Source organism: Bison bison, unplaced genomic scaffold, assembly GCF_000754665.1.
Source record: "Bison bison bison isolate TAMUID 2011002044 unplaced genomic scaffold, Bison_UMD1.0 scf7180017864326, whole genome shotgun sequence".
Lineage (NCBI taxonomy): Eukaryota > Metazoa > Chordata > Mammalia > Artiodactyla > Bovidae > Bison > Bison bison.
The window spans coordinates 5,283,237-5,304,159 of record NW_011494898.1 but is presented as its reverse complement, the minus strand read 5'-3'; the positions used below and the strand labels follow the sequence as shown (position 1 = coordinate 5,304,159).

General features: G+C 41.8%; 1 protein-coding gene across 2 annotated transcripts in view; it reads right to left on the bottom strand.

The window, feature by feature from the left end:
• The window catches only part of TEK (TEK tyrosine kinase, endothelial), a 103,366-nt gene extending 83,273 nt beyond the window's left edge, over window positions 1-20,093 (bottom strand). The window contains exon 1 of one of the 2 annotated variants that reach the window (XM_010853334.1): window positions 19,504-20,093. In XM_010853334.1, coding sequence (XP_010851636.1) covers window positions 19,504-19,555 — 52 coding nt within the window. In that variant the 5' untranslated portion in view covers window positions 19,556-20,093. The remainder of the gene's footprint in view (window positions 1-19,503) is intronic. The other variant, XM_010853335.1, reaches the window with a different exon arrangement.
• Between the last annotated feature and the right edge of the window lie 830 nt (window positions 20,094-20,923).

Here is a 20,923-nt window from a genome sequence, read left to right as displayed (position 1 = left end):
CACATATTCACATACATATATATACACAGAGAGATCAAGAGATAATATATGTCTTATATCATTAAGAAGTATGTCTATTTAACTCTGGTGGCTGGATTTTTTAAATGTTTTCCTGTGTATCCAAATTTTTCCATAGGAACATGAATTATTTTTCTGATCAGAAAAATATACATTTTGAAGGAAGCTAAACCAAATGCCATAATTTGGAATAACTACACAGAACTTTATTCTGTATAGTAGTTTTTCATTCTCAGACTGAAAAATCAACTGAATATTGTGAAAGAAACATTTCTCATTATCTTTCTTGGCCTTATTTCAATAAGCCATCTGCATGTTCCAATAAAAATGTTTCTGGAATCCCTCTTCTGTAATAACGGCATTAATTAATATCTTTATGGTTATGAACATTTTTTGCACTCATAATAGATACTGGTCTTGATAAATATGGGTATTTTTACATTTATCTTTATCCTGTTAGGTGGTAATAATTTAATATTATAATAAGAATCAAAGAGTATCTCTAAAACCACAAAAATAATATATTTAGTGATCCTTTTAGTCCATTCAGATTATAAATTACTTTAAAATATATCTCCTCATTATGAAATCCTTTTTCAAACACCAGATCAAGCCTATCTATACATAATGAGAAGGGAGAAATGGTTAAAAAAGAACACTGTTAGTCTTGTTAACATTTTGATTTACATCATTTCTTTTTTCCCAGAACATATATAAGGAGAAACTGCAAAAACCAATATACATAGTTTTTCCTTTGGTAAAAACCAAATGCAATTTCATATCCTGAATTTTTACTTAGTCTTATCATAACATTTTTCTTTACAGTGTCCATTTCTATCTAAAAAGCTATAGTGTCTGAGAGTGAATATTTAACCAACTCCAGCCATGGAATTGTATTCTCATTTTTTTTTTTTAGTCTTTGCTAATTTGATATAGAAAACTATTTTCTTTATTTTGATTCATTGTTATTTAGAGTGGACTTTCTCACATGTTTATTAGCCATTTGTATTTCCTCCTTTTGTGAATTATTTGTTCCTCTCTTTTTTCTACTGATGTTTTGATTTTTTCTATCAGTTTCAATGAGCTTATTTTATGGAAATACTTTAATCTGTTATATGCCATACTTGTTGCAAGCATTTTTCTTTTGTTCTTTCCCTTTTAATTATGCTTATTGTTGGACTAACAGATTACATATTCATGTGCCTAAAGGTATTGATTTTGTGGTTTCTCCCATTGTTTTTAAACTTAAAAAGGCCCTTTCCATATAATAAGTCAATAAATATTCACTTCCATCTTCTTTTGATTGCTTGATTTTTTTTTAACCCATTTGCTCTTTAATCCATTTGGAATTTACTTTGGTATATAGTAACAGATGGGATTTTTTTAAACAAGTCTTTTTTTCCAAACTAATTTTCCCAGAACTATTATTCCTCTTCCTACTGATTTGTGTCCTTTATAAGATATTAAAATTTTATATAAATTCAGATTTTGTTCTGGCCAGTCCAGTCTGTTGATTTATGTGTTCATATTCTTGGACTGTACCCCACTGTTACTACACTATGATGCTCTGCCTTAAGATCTAATAGAGCTATTTCAAAGACATTACTCTCCTTTTTCACCCCTAGAACTTTCTCAACTACAGCTCCTGCTCATTCTTCATGATAAAATTCATAATTATTGGGACTTCCCTGGCACTCCAGTGGTGAAGACTCCATGCTCCCAGTACAGGGGCATGGGTTCAATCCCTGGCCATAGGGCATGGCCAAAAAAAAAAAATCATAATTATTTTGTTAATTTTTTTAAAACAATATTTTTCCCCCTAATGCTATGTTGTATTTACTGTAGGTATCATTTACAGGCATTTTCACAAATAGTTCTATATAGTCCTCAAACTCAGGGTGGGCCAGTATATGCTGACTCCATTTTTTTCCAATTTTTATTTGACTATAGTTAATTTATGATGTTGTTTTAGTTTCTGCTGTACAGCAAAGTGAATCAGTTATAGCTGCTCTTGTAAAGATTCTAGAAAGCAACATCTTTTGATGAGAATTGTTAGGAAGAAATGTTTAGAACTGAATGTGATGAAAATTACAAAATCTTGCTGAGAAATACATAAGAAAATTATAGTAGTTAAAATTATGTATCTGTTTTGTAGAAGAAAATATGACAAAAATGTAACTTTCCCCCAAATCAGATTAGCAGAAACCTATTCATTTATTGAATATCTACTGTGGTTAGGGCCTGGACTGGGCTCTTTAAAAACTGCAGAAACCTCTATACAATGTTGAATGTCAATATCACAATAAAACTGGGGAAAAAAAGATTTATATCAACCTGAAAAAAATGTATGTCTACCATGACTTATCTGTCAGGAATGACCGGTAGAGGCAGTGATGGGAAGTGGTAACTCACCTGGGACCTTGTACTTATGCCAAAATATGGAGGAAATATTTCACTGGACAAATACTTGAATAATCCCCATGGAGTGAGGAATGGAGGGAAGAGGAAATTCCTGAAAGCCAAACTTGAGGAACAATACAGGATCTCTGCTAAGATTCCAGAGGAGAAGGGCTGGATCCCCAGGCTGGCTGTTGTATTGCAGAGTGACGTATGCAAAGTGGAATTGCCTGGAAGAGTAGAGGCTGTGGGAGGCAGGGAGGAGAAACAAGGAGGCTTGGAGCTGGAGAGGAATTTAGCCAGAGGAAAGGGGAGTTGTCGACTCCTGAATTTATTATTTTACACACTGGACAACACAGATCGTCTTCTCCTCTGACCCAGCGAAAGCGCTTTGTTACTTGCTGATGCCACAGAGTTGGATCGTTTTACCTTGTTTGGCATCTCAGAGTGCTGAGTCTTGCTTCTAACTGGATGTGGGTGAGAAGAGGCCTGCTGCAAGCTATCCAGTCACATCTGGGCTACACAGTACACAGAAATCCTGCTACCCACAAGCCCTAATCTGACCGATTTGGCTGTACCCAGCCACATGCTTCCATCTCTACTGCCTGCTGTCAGAAATGCCCTCTCGGTGCTCTGCGATGACCTAGTGGGATAGGGGGTGGGCAGTGGTGGGAGGGAGACTCAAAAGGGAGGGGATAAATGTAGCTGATTCACTTTGTTGTACAGCAGAAACTAACACAACATTATAAAGCAATTATACAACAATTCAAAAAATTAAATTTGCTCATCTCAAAAAAAAAAAAGAAGAAGAAAGAAATGCCCTCTTGCGTTTGAAAGTCTGATTCCAGCCAAAGGACCCCAATTGCCCCAGAAGGAATCCGTTGCTGTCTCTCCCGTGCTTCCCCTGTGCGTCTATGGAAACTTTAGTGCAGTTTGCGTCATTTATGCATTCGTGTATGAACAGTCTATCCTCATCATTAGTTGGGCTTCCCAGGTGGCTCAGTGTAAAGAATCTGCCTGCCAATTCAGGAGATCCAAGAGACATGGGTTCAATCCCTGGGCGGGAAAGATCCCCTGCAAGAGGAAATGGCAACCCACTCCAGTATGCTTGCCTGAAGAATCTCGTGGACAGAGGAGCCTGGCAGGCTACAGTCCATGGGTTGCAAAGAGTTGGATATGACCAAGTACGCACGCACACATCATTAGTTGATTCTATATTTATGAATTTGCCTATAATTTATTTATAACCTCAAAATTGATACTCATGTTGCCTTCCCAGTCACCTGAACACACAGGCAGAGCAGGGAAAACCCTGAGTCATCAGACACATCTGTTCCCGACTGAGGTGAAACAAGGCATTGTTCTACTGGGCTCTCAAACAGAAAACCAGTGTCCGCTGGATGGTTTATTTGGTGCCACTTTTTCACATTTTTACAATTTTTGTTGGCAAAAACAATACACACAAATGCAAAACTGGGTTATGCATTGATCAGGTCACAAAAACATTTGGACTTGCAGAAATCTAACTCAGTTTTGGTGGTTTACAGAATACAGCTACCATGAGTAAGAAGAACCTACTGTACGACCATCTGCAACTTAAACATCCCAACAGCAACCTCCATAGCAACACAGACTTTGTTTCATTCATCTTTATACTTGCTGGACCAGTGTTAAGCACAGAGTAAGAGCTCAAATAATACTAAAGACTAGAATGGATTAGGAAGGAAGGAGATAAGACAAAGTGGGATGGAATAGAACAGAGTGACATTTATACAATATCTTGGAGACAAGAGTGCTCCTAGGAGTAATAGCTAGTGGCATAGGGAGACAGAAGAAATAATGATAGCTAATATTTATTGAGCATTTTTTATGAACACGCACTTGGCTAAGCATTTGACCTACCTGTATCATATAATCCTCACAACTCTTTGGTGTGGTAATACTATTATCCCCATTCTACAGGAAGGTGAAATGACTTGCCTACGGTCACACAGTTACCCCACTACTGCACAGTCTAGATTCATGTGGCACATAATACCACCTGTCAAGGTGAAAGGTGGGCTTGGTGGGGGGTCCTAAACCATGAGTTTCATCAGGAAGCAGCCTCGAGGAGAGGAAGAGAGCCTCTAGCAGAAGTTAGCTTGAGTCACTGGCTCTCCCAGACTTAATGGGAAGACAGTGATGCAATGAATGATTTTCCCCCAAATGGCAAAAAAAAAAAAAAAAAAAAGAAACCAGTTTTTTGTTTGATTCCAGAAGGAGCTGGCAGAATTCATGTATTACTCACATTGGAATCACACTCTGCTGAGGCTTGTGTACTCTAGAGCCAGTCAGTGGTCAGGGCTGTGTCCAGGACTGCTGTGAGATTACTACAGGCCTTGGAATACAGCTGAGCTTCTGCAGCTGTTACGTGTTTCTGGCTCCAGTTCCACACCTCCTGGCAGATGGTCTGTGTGAAAATCTCTGCTGACTCTGGGTGTGAGAGATACACTGCGGGGGAGGGGCATGTGGTGCGGAGGCTGGGAGAACAGGGCAGCACCAAGCCAGCCCAAGCTGCCAGAGGCCATATAATCACTTAGAAGACAAAGAGAGGACTTTATAAATGAGTGGTTTGGAGGATTTTCAGAAGATCACTCCTCTGAGCCCTTCTGCTGGTGGGAAATGGCTGATGCTGAGCTAGTTCATCAAGTCAACCCGAAACCTTCCATAGCCACTCTGGTGGCAAAGACCCCAAATATCCTCCATCATGCATGGATGGTGATGGGTAGGTGGATAAAATTAGTGGCAATCTTAGTATTTACTTAGTGTTTTCTAAGTGTAAGTGCTGGTCTTAATGGTTTACATGAACAAATTCATTTAATTCCCCCTCCCCAAGCCCCAAAAGGTAAGTACTATTATGATGCTTGTTTTTCATTTTTTTTTTTTTATGATGCTTGTTTTTCAGATGAAAACAAGTAACTTGCACCACAGTGCAAAGCTAGTAGTAGCTGTAGTAGATTGAATTGTTGACCCCCAATCTTCAGCTCCCTTTTGCATCATTCCCTTGCTTTGGCCACACCATGGGCAGAACGTAGTTCCCAGACCTTGACTTAGGGAATGACAGTGTGCTAGTTCATAGCCTAAGCCTTGAGAAGACTCACTTGTTCATTTGTTTCTACTTAGTGCTCTTGTGTTTCTAACATCACCATTAGAACAACACCCCCCGGGCTGATCCAAGAAGGATGAGATACATGTGAGCAGGTCACCCAGACAACTGGCACACCTACAGCAAGAGGCAGAGCTGCAGCAGCTGCTGCAATCTGAAGCAGAACCTCCGAGCGGTACTCAGCACACATCAGGTGAACCGCAAATCGCACAAAGACATGTGAGGAATGATAAATGTTGGTTTAGTCAACAGGTTTTGGGAGTAGTTTGTTACACAGCGATAGCTAACCAATTCTATGGTAAAACTGGAATGGAAGCCCAGGCAGTCTGACCAAACAATACATCTAATTTATATTGCTTTCCACACTCCCTGCTAAAGTGAAGAAATGGCCTCTAATGAGCTGAGTAAGCTTGTGCAAAGTGCTAAACTCCCGGGGCCTCAGTATCTGTAAAAGGAGCAGGTTCAATCAAAACAGTATTACTTAAGGTATCAAACATTAGCTCCACGTTACACTAAAAAAAAAGGGGGGGGGTGGAATTCAACAATTCTCCTGGAATTAGTATTGTGTGAGAAAACAATTCAATAACCCTGGATTAGATAATCTTTTGAGTCTTTGTCGGTTCTAATATTCCTCATTCCAGGTAGTGGTGTGTGGCTCCCCTGTGTACCTCCATTACCAAACATTTTTGAAATTAAAATAATTATCTAATTCAGGCAATTTGAGACAACATCCATGGGAAGGGGAGAATACCTGTGATGGAAGAGGTTTTCTCTCTTTCCTTCAAACCTTGGCATATCCTCCTAGCACCCTGAGCCAACAATGGCAGAGGGCACCTCACCCTTCTACTAGATCAGCCTAGAATCAACTTTACAGAAAAGCACACAGAAACAGGAAGCTGCCGTGACATGGGACATCTCCCAGAGAGGAATCTAGGCTTGCTTACTCCATTTCCTTACCTCCCGCTTACTCTTCAACCCAGGCCCTGCCCATCCACTAGAAATGCTTAGCAGCAATACCTAACTGCCAAATTCTCCAGTCTCTCTCGTGATCCTGGCTCCTGCCTTTGTACATTTTGATGTAGATGAGAAACTCCCTCCTCCTTTGGCTTGTCGCCTTCAGCTTCCTCTTCCTCCACCCACATCACCCCTTGACATAGGTGTTCCCGAAACAAACCCTTTCTCCTCTTTTTGGCAATGTCACCCCCTCACAGGGCTTCATCCCATATCCTGACAACTCCCATAACTGACTCTGACCCTGCCCACTCAGCCAACCTCAAGCCCAGTTACCTTCTCCCCAGTCCACCTCCCCAGCTTCGGTCTTTGTACCCTACAGGGTAGCCACATAGAACCATTGCACAAACATTTCTTAAACTTTTTATCCCTCATTTTTCATGCTTCTTCCTCGGCCTAGAACACCTTTCTTCCTCACTTCCACTCCTGATTTTCCACAAGGCACAATCCTGCTCATCCTTCTCAAACGTCGCCCTCTTGGTGAGACCCATGTTTTCTTCCAGAATAACTCCCTCCAGCCTCGATACTCCCTACGCGCACCATCTGCCTCTAACAGAGCAGAGCTTCTCACCTGCCAGACTAAAAGCCACCTGAGGTCAGATCCCTCTCTTAACCATGTTTGTAACTTGAATGCCCAGCAGATTCCCCACACACAGAAAGGGCTCACTAAATGTTTGCTTGAATGAATGCATATAACTGACCTACTTGTTCCTCCACTTTGGCCACTGCCCACTACTTCGCATGCTGACTGCTGGGCCTTTTTTGAGGAATGCTCAGGGTGCCCAAGGGGTAAACTAGGTCTTAACTGTAATTTATTAATAAATGTCCCCTTTCCAGGTTTCCTAAGAGGAGCAAGAATAGAGTCTAAGTCAGTCCTCTGAGACAGGTTGATCACCAAGAGACTCCCTTCTGCTTAATCCATTAGTATTATTTATGTGCCCAAATTACTTTTCCATTTTTAATCTGAACACACACATAGAGTTCTAAAAAAGTATTGGTTACTTCATTCTTTAAGAGCAGTGTCTCTCAAATTGCATTAATTTAGACAGTATTTTCATGATTTTTGCTGAGTCTACATGAGACTTGTATAATAATTATTCTATTAACCATTCTCTTTAAGTTAATTCATCTTTTTTTTCTTAGCCTCATATAATGCCAAAATACTCATGAAAGTACATGATTGTTATGATATATACACACATATGGACTTTCCAGGTGGCTCAGTGGTAAAGAATCCACCTGCTAAGCAGGAGACTTGGGTTCAACCTGGGTCGGGAAGGTCTCCTGGAGAAGGAAATGGCAACCCACTCCAGTATTCTTGCCTAAGAAATTCCACAGACAGAAGAAGCTACAGTCCATAGAGTCACAAAGAGTCATACACAACTTAGCAACTACACAACATCTATACACACATATATCTATATACACATATTAATTTCATAATTAAAAATGCTCTGTTTAAATTGCATCACATAAAATCATCTTTCAGGCCAGCAATAGTGTATCTAGGACACTTGGGGAAGCACTGGTCAGAACACTGAATCCGATGCAAAACTGTTATTAAAGCATTTTTCTTGCAGCCAGGATACTATATTTGGTGCAGAGAATGCTAATGTGTCATTCAGCTCGTAGCCTAGTGGGAAAACCATCAAGTACACTGTAAATTGCGATTTAATATTCTAAGTTCTATGTCAGGGACAAACGCAAGGGTGCCTGTATCCAACACCTCTTGGAGACCAATGCAAATCTTCCCCATTCCCACTTTAGCTCCAATGCTTCTGCAATCACTTCTGAGCAGGCCTCCATCAGCTTTGAGCAGATGGAACCTCAAAGTAGCTCACTCAGAGCCTGTGGGAGGATCTCACACTTCCTCCCCTGGGACTTTCTGGCACAACAGCGCAGGACCCCAGTAACTTATCGGCTTCTTGCGTCTACATGAGACTGGAACAAAGGGAAGGAAAGCAAAGTATGAAGGCCCAGAGCTACATTTCATGAGGCTCCTTAGAAGGTGTGGAGCACCAGCATTTGGGGCTTCTCTGGGGGCTCAGATGGTAAAGAATCCACCTGCAATGCAGGAGACCCAGGTTCAATCCCTTGGTCAGGAAGATGCCCTGGAGGAGGGCATGGCTACCCACTCCAGTATTCTTGCCTGGAGAATTCCATGGACAGAGAAGCCTGGTGGACTACATGCAGCCCACAGGGTTGCAAAGTGTCAGACTCGACTGAGCAACTAACGTTTCACTTCACCAGGCTTTTGAGTCAGTGGCCAACATGACAGTACATGCTTGTACGCTTCCATTCCCCTAGCCCCTCATTCTTGCTCCCTGGGATCACTTCCCAAATCATCTACCAGGAATGAACTTAGTCTGAAGTGAGGCACACTGCACTGGGAATTGACAATGCCACGTAAGATTTTCAAGAACGAGGAATTCATAGGTTTGGGATAAATGAGGTGGGAACAATCTAGAGCAAAGCATCCTAGAGACACTTTTCAGTTAGGAGAAAAGTGAGAAAAGAGGAAATTGGGGGCTGGCAGGAGAAAAAATGGGGAGCACCACCTTGCCAGCTGGTAGGGCCATGGAAGGAACTCCCTACCTGACACTCCAGATTTTTAGCCAGAGCCCAAGAACACACAGCTCTAAGGATTTCTCCCCTTGTTCTGAGACAAGGCCAGGCTTAGGACAAAAGGAGGCAGTGGGGTAGTAACTCAACAACAGGGAGTTACCTCAAGGAAAGGTGGGGAGCTCCATCTGGCATAGAATGAATTGCCTACCCTCATGGATAGAGATGTGCTTTGAAAAGATGGACATTAAGTGACATAAGCGCCTCTAGCTTTGTTTATAAGTAAAAAAGAACATCAGATTTTTACTGAGTGCTCGTTATATACCCACACCATACAGTGTATATTTAAAGTAGTATCTTTTAAAATCTTCCCCTTGAACTATGTGAATTTATCACAATCAACTCTGGAAAATTCTGAAAGAGATGGGAATACCAGACCACCTGACCTGCCTCTTGAGAAATCTGTATGCAAGTCAGGAAGCAACAGTTAGAACTGGACATGGAACAACAGACTGGTTCCAAATAGGAAAAGGAGTACATCAAGGCTGTATATTGTCACCCTGCTTATTTAACTTACGTGCAGAGAACATCATGAGAAACGCTGGACTGGATGAAGCACAAGCTGGAATCAAGATTGCAGGGAGAGATATCAATAACCTCAGATATGCAGATGACACCACCCTTATGGCAGAAAGTGAAGAAGAACTAAAGAGCCTCTTGATGAAAGTGAGAGAAGAGAGTGAAAAAGTTGGCTTAAAGTTCAACATTTAGAAAACTAAGATCATGGCATTCAGTCCCATCACTTCATGGCAAATAGAAGGAGAACTAGTGGAAACAGTGGCTGACTTTATTCTTCTGGGCTCCAAAATCATTGCAGATGGTGATTGCAGAAATTAAAAGACACTTACTCCTTGGAAGAAAAGTTATGACCAACCTAGACAGCATATTAAAAAGCAGAGACATTACTTTGCCAACAAAGGTCCGTCTAGTTAAGGCTATGGTTTTTCCAGTAGTCACGTATGGATGTGAGAGTTGGACTATAAAGAAAGCTGAGCGCTGGAGAATTGATGCTTTTGAACTGTGGTGTTGGAGAAGACTCTTGAGAGTCCCTTGGACTGCAAGGAGATCCAAGCAGTCCATCCTAAAGGGAATCAGTCCTGAATATTCATTGGAAGGACTGATACTAAAGCTGAAACTCCAGTATTTTGGCCATGTGATGAGAAGAGCTGACTCATTTGAAAAGACCCTGATGCTAAGAAAGATTGAAGGTGGGAGGAGAAGGGAATGACAGAGGATGAAATGGTTGGATGGCATCACCAACTCAATGGACATGAGTTTTAGTAAACTCTGGGAGTTGGTGATAGACAAGGAGGCTGGCATGCTGCAGTCCATGGGGTCACAAAGAGTCAGACATGACTGAGCAACTGAACTGATACTGATACTGAATAAGTGGCGCTAGTGGCAAAGAACCCACCCATCAATGCAGGAGATGCAAGAGACATGGGTTTGATCCATGGGTCAGGAAGATCCCCTGGAGGAGGAAATTGCAACCCACTCCAGTATTCTTGCCTAGAAAGCCCCGTGGACAGAGGAGCCTGGCAGACTACAGTCCATGGGGTCACAAAGAGTTGGACATGACTGACCACAAAGCACGTGAATAAGTACTGTAAGCAGTACTGCTATGAGTCTCATTTTCTGTGAACCAGCTTGAGGTGACCATGAAACACTAGTTGGAAGACAGCACAGTGAAGTGTTTTAAAAAGCCCAGAGTTTGGGTTCAGGTCATTCTGAGTTTAACTCTTGCCTCCATCAATCCTACTGAGATCATGTGGTCGCTCAGGACTACTCATTTTCGAGAGACAGAGAACAACTCAAAATAGCACAAGAAAAGAAATGTAGCTGGCTCACATAACTGGAAGGGGCTGGGATAGGCCTCTGATCTAGAGCTCAGATAATTCCGGACTGCCTGTCTGGGCTGTGTTCTGTTCCTGCCCTTATTCTGTTCTACCAAAGACTAGCTTCCTTGAAGCACCCAAGGAAGCTGATGGCTCCAAGTGAAGAGTGTCCTCACTGAAGAAAGAGAACATCTTGCTCAAAAATTCCCAGAGGACAGTCCATGTGGCCCTATTGGGTCATACATCCTCCATCTGAACCAACCACTGTCATCAGACTGACAGTACACGGATCAGTGATTGGCAGTCCCATCACTGGAGGGAACGCTTGGTGGCTTTTGAAAAACAGGAATGCTGGGCAGTCCCAGATAATGAATGTCCACAATAGTTTAACCTTAGTGAAGTCACTAACATTTTGTGAGCCTCAGTTTCACCATCTATATTAAACAAACAAATAATAATACCAATTGTATGAGATTATTGTAAGATATTAAAAGTCATATTAAACTCTTGGCACATGATGACATTCAGCCTATGGTAGTCATTTTTGTTATTCCTGGTCCTGTTGTTGTTTTACGGTTGTTTTTTTGACAAGGGGATGGGAATTCGAGGGCCATCTCAGATTCCCAGATGTCTACAGGACTTCTGTCCCTGGGGTGGAGTCCCCTTTGGCTCTGGAGCCAGACGCCTTGCACAACCCAGGCTCCATGTGCCAAGGTTAAGCTGGTTCACCATCTGACGGCCGTGGAGCAGCGAGTGCCTCCCCGGCCCCAGCAATGTCAATACTGCCTTCCTGACTCCGCCTATTGTATCTGGAGGAAAGTGGCCGGGCATTGTCTTCTAGTGCTCCCCCCAGGAAGCATGATATCACCCTCTAACAAAAGCGGGAAAGCTGACAGATCTGCTGAGATGGGTGTGCCTGCTACACACACCTCACTGGTCAAGTCCTGGGCAGGGGGCTGTGACCAGCAGGGAACAAACAGCAGCCGCCCACGTGTCCCTCTGCTGGCTGCCTGATGGGCTCCCGTGGCTCATCTTTAGGTTTTTTCTCCCTCTGTCTGTTAAGTGTGCCTACCATGTTAGACATGGCACCTCTAGGCAGTGGGAACGCACTCCCACTAATCAACAGCTTTGTTAAAAAGGGTCAGGACTCTGCCCGTCTGGCAGGTTCATGTGACCACACCTGTCCCTGTGGCCTTTGGGAAGGAACAAGGGAGAAGGGTGGTCAGAGTCCCGGAGTGACAAAAGGAGGCAACGGGGGAGGGATGTAGAGGAAAGCAGGCAAGTCTTGATCTAAAAAAGCATTCTGCACATGTGACGAGAATTAAGGAATGGTCTGACTAGACTGGTGGGAATTGGGTTATCAGTTTAAAATTCCAGAACTAAGGGAGGCAACTTTAGACGTTCCCCTTCCTGAAGGCTGGGAGAGATGCCAGCTGACCCTCCGCCATCCCTCCCAGCTCCGGCTCAGCTGTGCTGTCAGTGCAGCTGGCTCTCTGTGAAACAACACACCTGCAGTCTGGTGCCCCCAGGCCAAGCGGGGATGCTGTCACCCTGCTGCCCCATCTTATCGTCCCCTTCTTTAAACTCTCTCCTTCTTGGCCACAGCAACGCCAATTCTCTGAAATCCCAGGAAAGGAATCTGTCTGGGTTGGCCTCTCCTGCCAGCTCCTTGACTGCTTCTTCACGGAACCCTAGGCTATCTCCTCCTTCTCTTCTCTTCTCTTCACTTAAATCTCAGTATGTGTCCATGTCCAGGACCTTACTTACTATACACAAAGATTCCTCTGTCTCAGTCCCTTGCCCAGTTCTCTTCTGAGTTTCAGACCCAGATAGCCCAGTTTTGCTAAATATCCACCATTAACATGGAAACTCAAAATCAACACGTGCAAAATAATTGTTTGTTTCTTGCCAGCCTGTCATCAACCAGGTTCCTTCTGTCATGTTTCCCAGCACAGTGAATGGCAGCACCATCACCCAAACCAGAAGCCTGGAGCAATGTTTATTCACCACCTTCTCTTCCCACAACCTCCAATAAACAACCTATCACCAGTCCCTACAGTTTCACCGCCTAAACACTTTCAATTCCCCTCCTCATCCGGGCCTTCCTGCCTGGAGAATTGAGAAGCCAAACTGGTCCAGGCCTAAATCTCTGCCGTGTCAATACATGCTCCACACTCTTACCAGAGTGAATTTTCCAAGACGTAAATCAGATACACTAGAACAAACACCACACTAAATTTCCACATGTACAGAAAAGAGGTACAGATGACTTAATATGGCCAATGAGGCCCTTCCTGACTTGAACCCAACCTTAATTCACCACCTCCTCCCTACATTCTAGCCTTACTCAACTTCCCTGAGCTTGCCCTGCTGTTTCACACTCTGTGCTCCTTCTGATGGGAAATTCTTTCTTCCCTTTTCCTTTTTATCTACTTTGTTTTAAAATCATTTGGCCATGAGTAACTCATAACTACATCAGCCATAATATGGGGCAATATTCATTATTATTTAGGAGTTCTGGGAAAGTGAGGAAAATCTAACCTACAGATTATTTTCAATATTAAATTATATTCATACAAATTTAGCAATGAAGTTAGCATTATATGGTTTTAGTCACTTATGTTTAATTTGGATTTTAGAATTGCATTTTTTAAATTACTGAATCCAATAAGTATTTTTACAGCTCTTGAAAAGCTAGATTTTTATATACCCCTGATACTGGGGAAGATTGAGGGCAGGAGGAGAAGGGGGTGACAGAGGATGAGATGGTTGGATGGCATCACCGACTCAATGGACGTGAGTATGGGCAAACTTCAGGAGATAGTGAAGGACATGGAAGCCTGGCATGCTGCAGTTCATGGGGTTGCAAAGAGTCAGATATGACTTTACTGAAAAACAACAATAATTATAGTATTTATCATAGCATCTTATAATTTATTCTCCTGTATTTATCTTTCCTACCAAAAAGTGAGTTTAGCAAGGGGAAAAAAAATGATTCATCCTTTTTTCTGCATTCCTGGTATCCAATACAATATTTGGTACAAAGTAAGTCCTCAATGTGTCTTCACTGACTGAAATGATAGTTGAGTGAATGAATGAATATGGGCAGGCAATAACTCAATAAATATCTATTAAATAAAAACTATGCATATCTTTAAAGTAATATTCAGCAATCATACAATACATAGTATTAGGTAAAGCTCTTGTTAAACCCACTTTCATGAGTATACCTTTCATGTTTCACACCTGAGAGAAGAAAGGGACTTTCTTTTGACCTTATTTACATCAGATATTTAACATAAGCCAACGTTTTAAGATATGAGTGATTACTACTTTCAATACATATATGAAATTGATTATTACTGTTATTATTATTTCAATGTTTAAAAACCCTTCGTATAACAACAAATGCTTTCTCTCTTTTTTTCAGGTCTGCTGTGGCATACCAAAAGTTTCTTACTGTGGCATATTAAACTCCAAGCACTATGGAGAATAGTAAAGAAACAATACCTCTAACAAAGATGTTAGAGGTTAACTGGGCTAAATCCACGTGCCCAGAGTTCAAAGACACAGCCTGTGTGGTAAGGGAACTCAGAATTAGGAGAAGAACATCATGAAGAATTGGCCTAGGCAAACTGAGTTGAATTTTGTTTGCAGAGCAAGCATAGAGGATGTCTTTTCCAAATGGATAGAACAGCATGAACAAGAGCCAAGAGGAAAATATACAGCATTCGTGGAGAAGGACGTGGCTGAAGTGGAACAGCCATGAATGGGATAGGTGAGAGAGAGCACCAGAAAACAGGCCGTGTTCTGGCTTCGTACTGGGAGAGACCAGTACGAAATTTGAGGAACCAGCTAATGTTGAGGGGTTTTAGAAGGAGACTGCTTCTATGAGTAGTAAGTGACCCCCTCCACCTGGAAAAGATTAGACCGCTCTTAAACAAGCACAGTGGTCCTCAGAGCAACAGTTCTCTTTCAATTATACTAGCTTCACTTGCTAAGAGAGTTCTTACTGGCTGACTAATGCATATGCATTATCACACTTGATGTTTATAATGACTCTAGGGGTCAAAAGTATTCTCAACTGTAAAAGATGAGAAAACTGTGTATTAGAGCAGTCAAATAACTGGTCCATGGTCACCCAATTTGAGCTTAACTCCAGGTGTGTAAGAGAGTCCCTGTTGGCTCAGTAGTAAATAAACTGCCTGCTAATGCAGGAGACCTGGGCTTGATCTCTGGGCTAGGAATATCCCCTGGAGAAGGAAATGGCAACCCACTGCAGTGTTCTTGCCTGGGAAATCTCATGGACAGAGGAGCCTGGTAGACTACAGTCCATGGGGTCACAAGAGAGTTGGGCATGACTTAGTGACTAAACAACAACAACCAGGTGTGTAACCTCACAATCCATACTCCAGATTCCTTCTCCTGCCTTCTTGATGAGCTCCACCTCAGTCTCAGAGCAGTGGCTTCAAAAAGTCATCACAGCCCAAGGGCATGTGCTTTTTCTTCTCCTATGCCAAGTTGATTGAGTTACAATTTAGTGTAAAGTGAGTGTAGCTGGGTCCACATTCAGAAAACACACCCAGTTTGATTTCAGTGGGCAAAGATCTTGGTGGCTCTTCGGAACCCTTATCTACCTCCTAAGTGATCAATGAGAAGCCACCGATAGTGAAATGAAAAGGATCCTCTTTTCACATTCCTAAATCTATCCATCATCCAACCTGATCCCTCCTCAGAGTGGGAACTCACTCCTCAGGGGGACGGTGATCCGGCTTTTAGAAAGTTTCTACCACTAAAGTCAAACTATCTTTTGTGCAGGTCCCTCAGCCCCTGCATCCCAGACCTGGAGAAATACAGCATCAATCTATGGTGTCATCTAAATGGAAACCCATGAAAATACTGCTCCTTCATCTCTTCTCTCCTGACTATATGTGCTCATATGACAAAGTGTCTAAACCACTTTTCCTTCTGCCTGTCTACTCTGTTTGCTGTCAAATTTCTTAGTGTCACCAGTGTTTAATGGGTATGCTTTGAGCAGTAGATTGAAGCAATTGCCATCTCTAAGTCAGATCTTATATTTTTACTAAGCAAACAGTTTACAGCCACGTATTACCATTTTAGCAAGTAAAGGACGTGTTGGCTCCTGTAAATTTTGTGTATCACCAAAACTTAGATGTCACCCATAGAGCTCTCAACACACCAGATCTCTCTGACACTGAACATAATCTATTTATTGAACCCCAATGCAAACTCCAGTACTTTGGCCACCTCATGCGAAGAGTTGACTCATTGGAAAAGACTCTGATGCTGGGAGGGATTGGGGGAAGGAGGAGAAGGGGATGACAGAGGATGAGATGGCTTAGATGGCATCACTGACTCAATGGACGTGAGTCTCAGTGAACTCCGGGAGTTGGTGATGGACAGGGAGGCCTGGTGTGCTGCGATTCATGGGGTCGCAAAGAGTCGGACACGACTGAACCACTGAACTGAACTGAATGTGTAACTTGACATTTATCTATTTTGAAGTGGTATCTTCTGGCTTTGTTTCAGCTTAGACAAATCTATCTGAGTCGTGATTCTGTGCTCTAACCAACAAACCATCTATAGGGAATGAATTGGTGACACAATCACACACATTTTTTTAGGAATAAAGTTCCAGGAGATGAATTGATAATGTCAGAAAAACCTGGAGCTCACCCATCTGAATCCCTCGAGAATATATAGTATAGTCTTCTGAGATGAACTGGACAAGTCCTTCTCTCCAGGAGAGATGTTTTAAAAGAACCAAACTCTCGAAGGAAGTTCTCACAGGGTAGGACTGAAAGGGAGAGGCTCAGAACTCCCAAAGACAGTGATTAGGAGAGAATCTGGGGAGAGGGCAAAGCACCTCCCTCTGAGAATAATTTCCAGGTGTGTCTCTGATCCTAGCTTCCACACCTCCACCCTTGATTACTCAGGCTTGCTACTAGCCTTCTAAGACCAACCCCAATCAAGAGGTTCCATCTGTGACCACTTCCCTGACCTTAGAACTGAATCTCCTCCGCCACTCCAGAAAAGATACTCACTATCTCTGAACCCAGGTTGTTACTCAGAATGTCAAATGAGACAGGAAAGAGGCAAGACGACATGCTATAGAGACTTTCCATTGGATCATGTTGATCACAGAGGACATATTATGATAAAGCAGAGAGAGAGAGTGATTTGTTTTATTGCTGTTCTTTCTATACAATGCTTTACAGAGAGCAGCCTGGTTTGGTGAGAATGGGAGAGAAGGGGAAATCTAGTATGTTTCTGAGAACTTGTTTGTAAGCTGGTATTGGCCATGATCCTCCATTGGGGGAAATCTACCAGAATCTAGGTGGATTTGATAAAAGTCTTCTAAAAGTTACATACATCCTCTTATGCATTAGCATCTACCACCCAGAGTCACCTTCACTGAAGCAAACGTGACATTCTTTTAGTTCTATCTGTTCAGAAGTAGGGAATGAGGAACAACTCACTGAACTAGAGAGATAAGTCTGTAAGTCATGAGCCCCTTGCTCCATTACTGTAGTCCACCAGTGGAGTTTGGATGGAAGAATGGGATCCTATGCCTGTAGACATAATCATACTGGATTCTTGCTGTTGCAACTCTCAAGCCTTCAGTGTTCATATTCATGGAGGCTTAGATGGAAAATGTAAGTTAGGATTTAGCACAGCAGATCTACTCCAGAAACCCACGTTACTGGTGTTAACCTTCATTTTCAACAAGAGCATGGAACCCCTCTCCTTGAGTCTCAGCCTGCTGAAGTTAGTGCTGTACTTTCAAGAAACCTAAGGTTTAGACACAGAGCAACTGTTTTGCCACATAATTTTTTTGCATATGTGTTTGTTTAAAAGTACTTTAAAACAAAACTGGGGTATAGTTGCTTTACAATGTTGTGTTAATTTCTGCTTTGTTTGATTTTACAACGGGTTTTCTAAGCCTGTATTGCAAAGTGCCATAACAATCACTATGGGGGGAAAAAAATTAAAACAGAGTGTGTGTCTTTGTGTATGTGTGTATGTATAGTAGTTAACCTAAAGAAGTATTTCAGAGCCACTATATACCCCTGGTCTTTGCATTACTATAATCCCTGATAAAGAAGCAGTTCCAGATTTCAAGGTCACTGATAGATGTCACACAGAAAAAAAGCAAATTGAGAATGGAATTATGACAACTATTTGGCTTAAACGTGCATATTGTTGGAGAAATCAACATTATTTCCACATGAATATAAACACTTTCTACATAAATACTGAAACTATCTCAGATAATCTTTCATTTCCCAGCAGTTTGTGTTACTCAGTCTTAAAATATTACTATATCAATATATTGATTACTGACAACAAACTGAAGAGCTATAAACTACTTTCCATACAATTCTGTTATATTATTGGATTAATTTCTGAATAGTTAATAATATTGGAAACATGAAAAATATAAAATAGTATAGTAGATACTTAGTAGAATTTGATCCAAGTATACCTAACATAGTCCACATCATTAAGTTCAGTAAAATTTCCCAAATTCATTTCCTATATCAATTCTATTTTCATTATAATAATTCTAATGCTTTCAAACTGAAGGGGAGAGATTGATGGCCATTACACTGTGATCTGTATTTCGTGATTTGATAGCACTTTCATAGGTATCCCACAGGGTAAGTGAAGTGGGAGCCACGCCGCCATCTAGAGAATCTGAGCACCAAACACCTTAAGTCTATACTCAGGCCAATCATTCCTTAAACCCACAATAGGTTTCAATACACTCCTGAGGCCAGTGATCTGGGTAATTGCCTAAACTTTCATTTCACTGGGCCAGTGAAGACTACAAATCACTATATGCCAAATAGTTTTTGAAATAAAACACAAATTATATAACCCTTATCTCCCTGACCCCATCTATAGTAAAAAAAAAACCAAAAAGCCTAGCATTTGACCACTTTGAATAAAATAGGATGCAAATATGAAACCTTTATAGAAAAGCATTTTTGTTCTCATTTTTAAAATGACACTCTGTACAGTGCCTTAAGTGGGTCCCCATCACTCTCAGCATAAATTTGACTTTTTTTCAGTGACTGAAGATTTCCTCTGAAGCAGGTAAAGCCAGGTTTCTTCTTTTTTTGTATCGAATAAGGAAACAAGCTAGAATGAGGAGCAGTAAAATAATGTCCCACAGTAAATATGTCTCTTCAAATAAAGTGACCTGGTCAGTCCCCACAGTATCTGTGGTGACACAGGGGGCAATAATCCAGAAGGGAAACTAGAAAAATCAGTTCACACCACAAGGACTTTCCAGGTGAATCCTTCCATTTACTGAATGGAGATTCACAGAGAAACAGTCCGTGACACAGCTGCCCCTTGTTAACCAGCAATAAGCGTTGGTGAGAGAGCCCAGAGTCACGGTTAAAAAAAACTTAAAAAAAAAAAAATAATAATAAAGCCAAACCTTACCAGAAAGGAGCAAGCTGACTCCGCAGAGAACTAAGCCGGCTAAAGAATCCATGCTTCCCCAAATCTCTCCATCCAGTTTCCGCAGACATGCATGAGGTCCCAAGGATCCTTTCAAACACCCAGAGGTTTGTGACTTTCCATTCGCCTGTCCTCCTAGGTCTTGTTTACAAGTCAGAGGCAAGAAGGAACAGCACAGAAGCGGGCAGTCCCAGTCTAATTTCTGTCTGAGCACAGGGAGTTTTAAGTTCCTTTTTCCTGTTTCCTTTGTAGATTAGGATGGGAAAGGCTGTATCTTAAAGGCGTTTGGTATCAGCAGGGCTGGGGGCATGGTAAGACCTGTCCATCTTGCAATTCATCAAAACACTTATCTATGGCTGCTGCTGCTGCTGCTGCTGCAGGGGTAGAGGAATTTTAGTTGGAAGTGTGGGTCCTGGTCAGCACTTTCAGAAACAATAGGGGTATCCTCTCTGAGGCGGGAAACTGAGAATAACAAGCCCTCCACCTATGTATGGTATGTGCTGATGACCGGTCCTTCTCAGCCCTCTAACAGCTCTCACGGGTCTACTTGGGAGCCCTGACAGAAGGGGCTTTGGGTGTGGGGAGCAGTTTTGGCTTTTGTTTTTTCGTTTTAACCCCACGTGGTTTGAATGGGGAAAAGACGTTTTCGTGCTGAGAGAACACAACCCCCCGCCCAAAACAATTAATATGGGTTAATTAACAGTGAGGTCAATGCTCAATGTGGCCACAGAGACCAGAGTCCAAAATTGTTAGCCTGTTTTCTTTTACACAGATGGCTTCTTTTTTGGCCAAGAGCCCGAAGATATCTATGCTACTGGCTACCGCATTTATTTTTTTATTAACAACTCATCTGGAGATGATCTAATTTCTTAAAGAACTGGCAGAGAAGGATTTCAGTAATAACTAGGAGGGATTTCATGGTTACTGGCCAACTTACTTTCAGAAACAAATTATACACAAGATTTTTAAAATAACCTGTGTAAAAACCAAATAGTGTAAGTTTTAGGTGGGGATAAATAGTTTAAGATTTAGGTGGGGATAAAAATATTATTTATAAGAGCAGAGGGAATACATAGACCAAAAAGAAAATAACCACTGGGATACCCATATCTACAATAAGTTCAGAGACCCTAAATTTATGCAGATGACAATATCACAAAAATACTAATTCTGAAATTAGCACGGAAAGCCCATACCTTAGTCATCACCTTGCCTTTATGCCCTAGGAAAGAGGTCTCTGCTCTTTTTCCTACTCACCACAGGAAACGGCAGATGCTGCTAGTCTCGCCTGATTTCTGTCTTGGGTTTTATCACCTCAGTGATGATCTTGAGAATCGATTGATGTTTCCAGGCAGCTAAGGTAGAGAAGCTCAGGCTGTGTTTTCAATAGACCTGGGTTCAA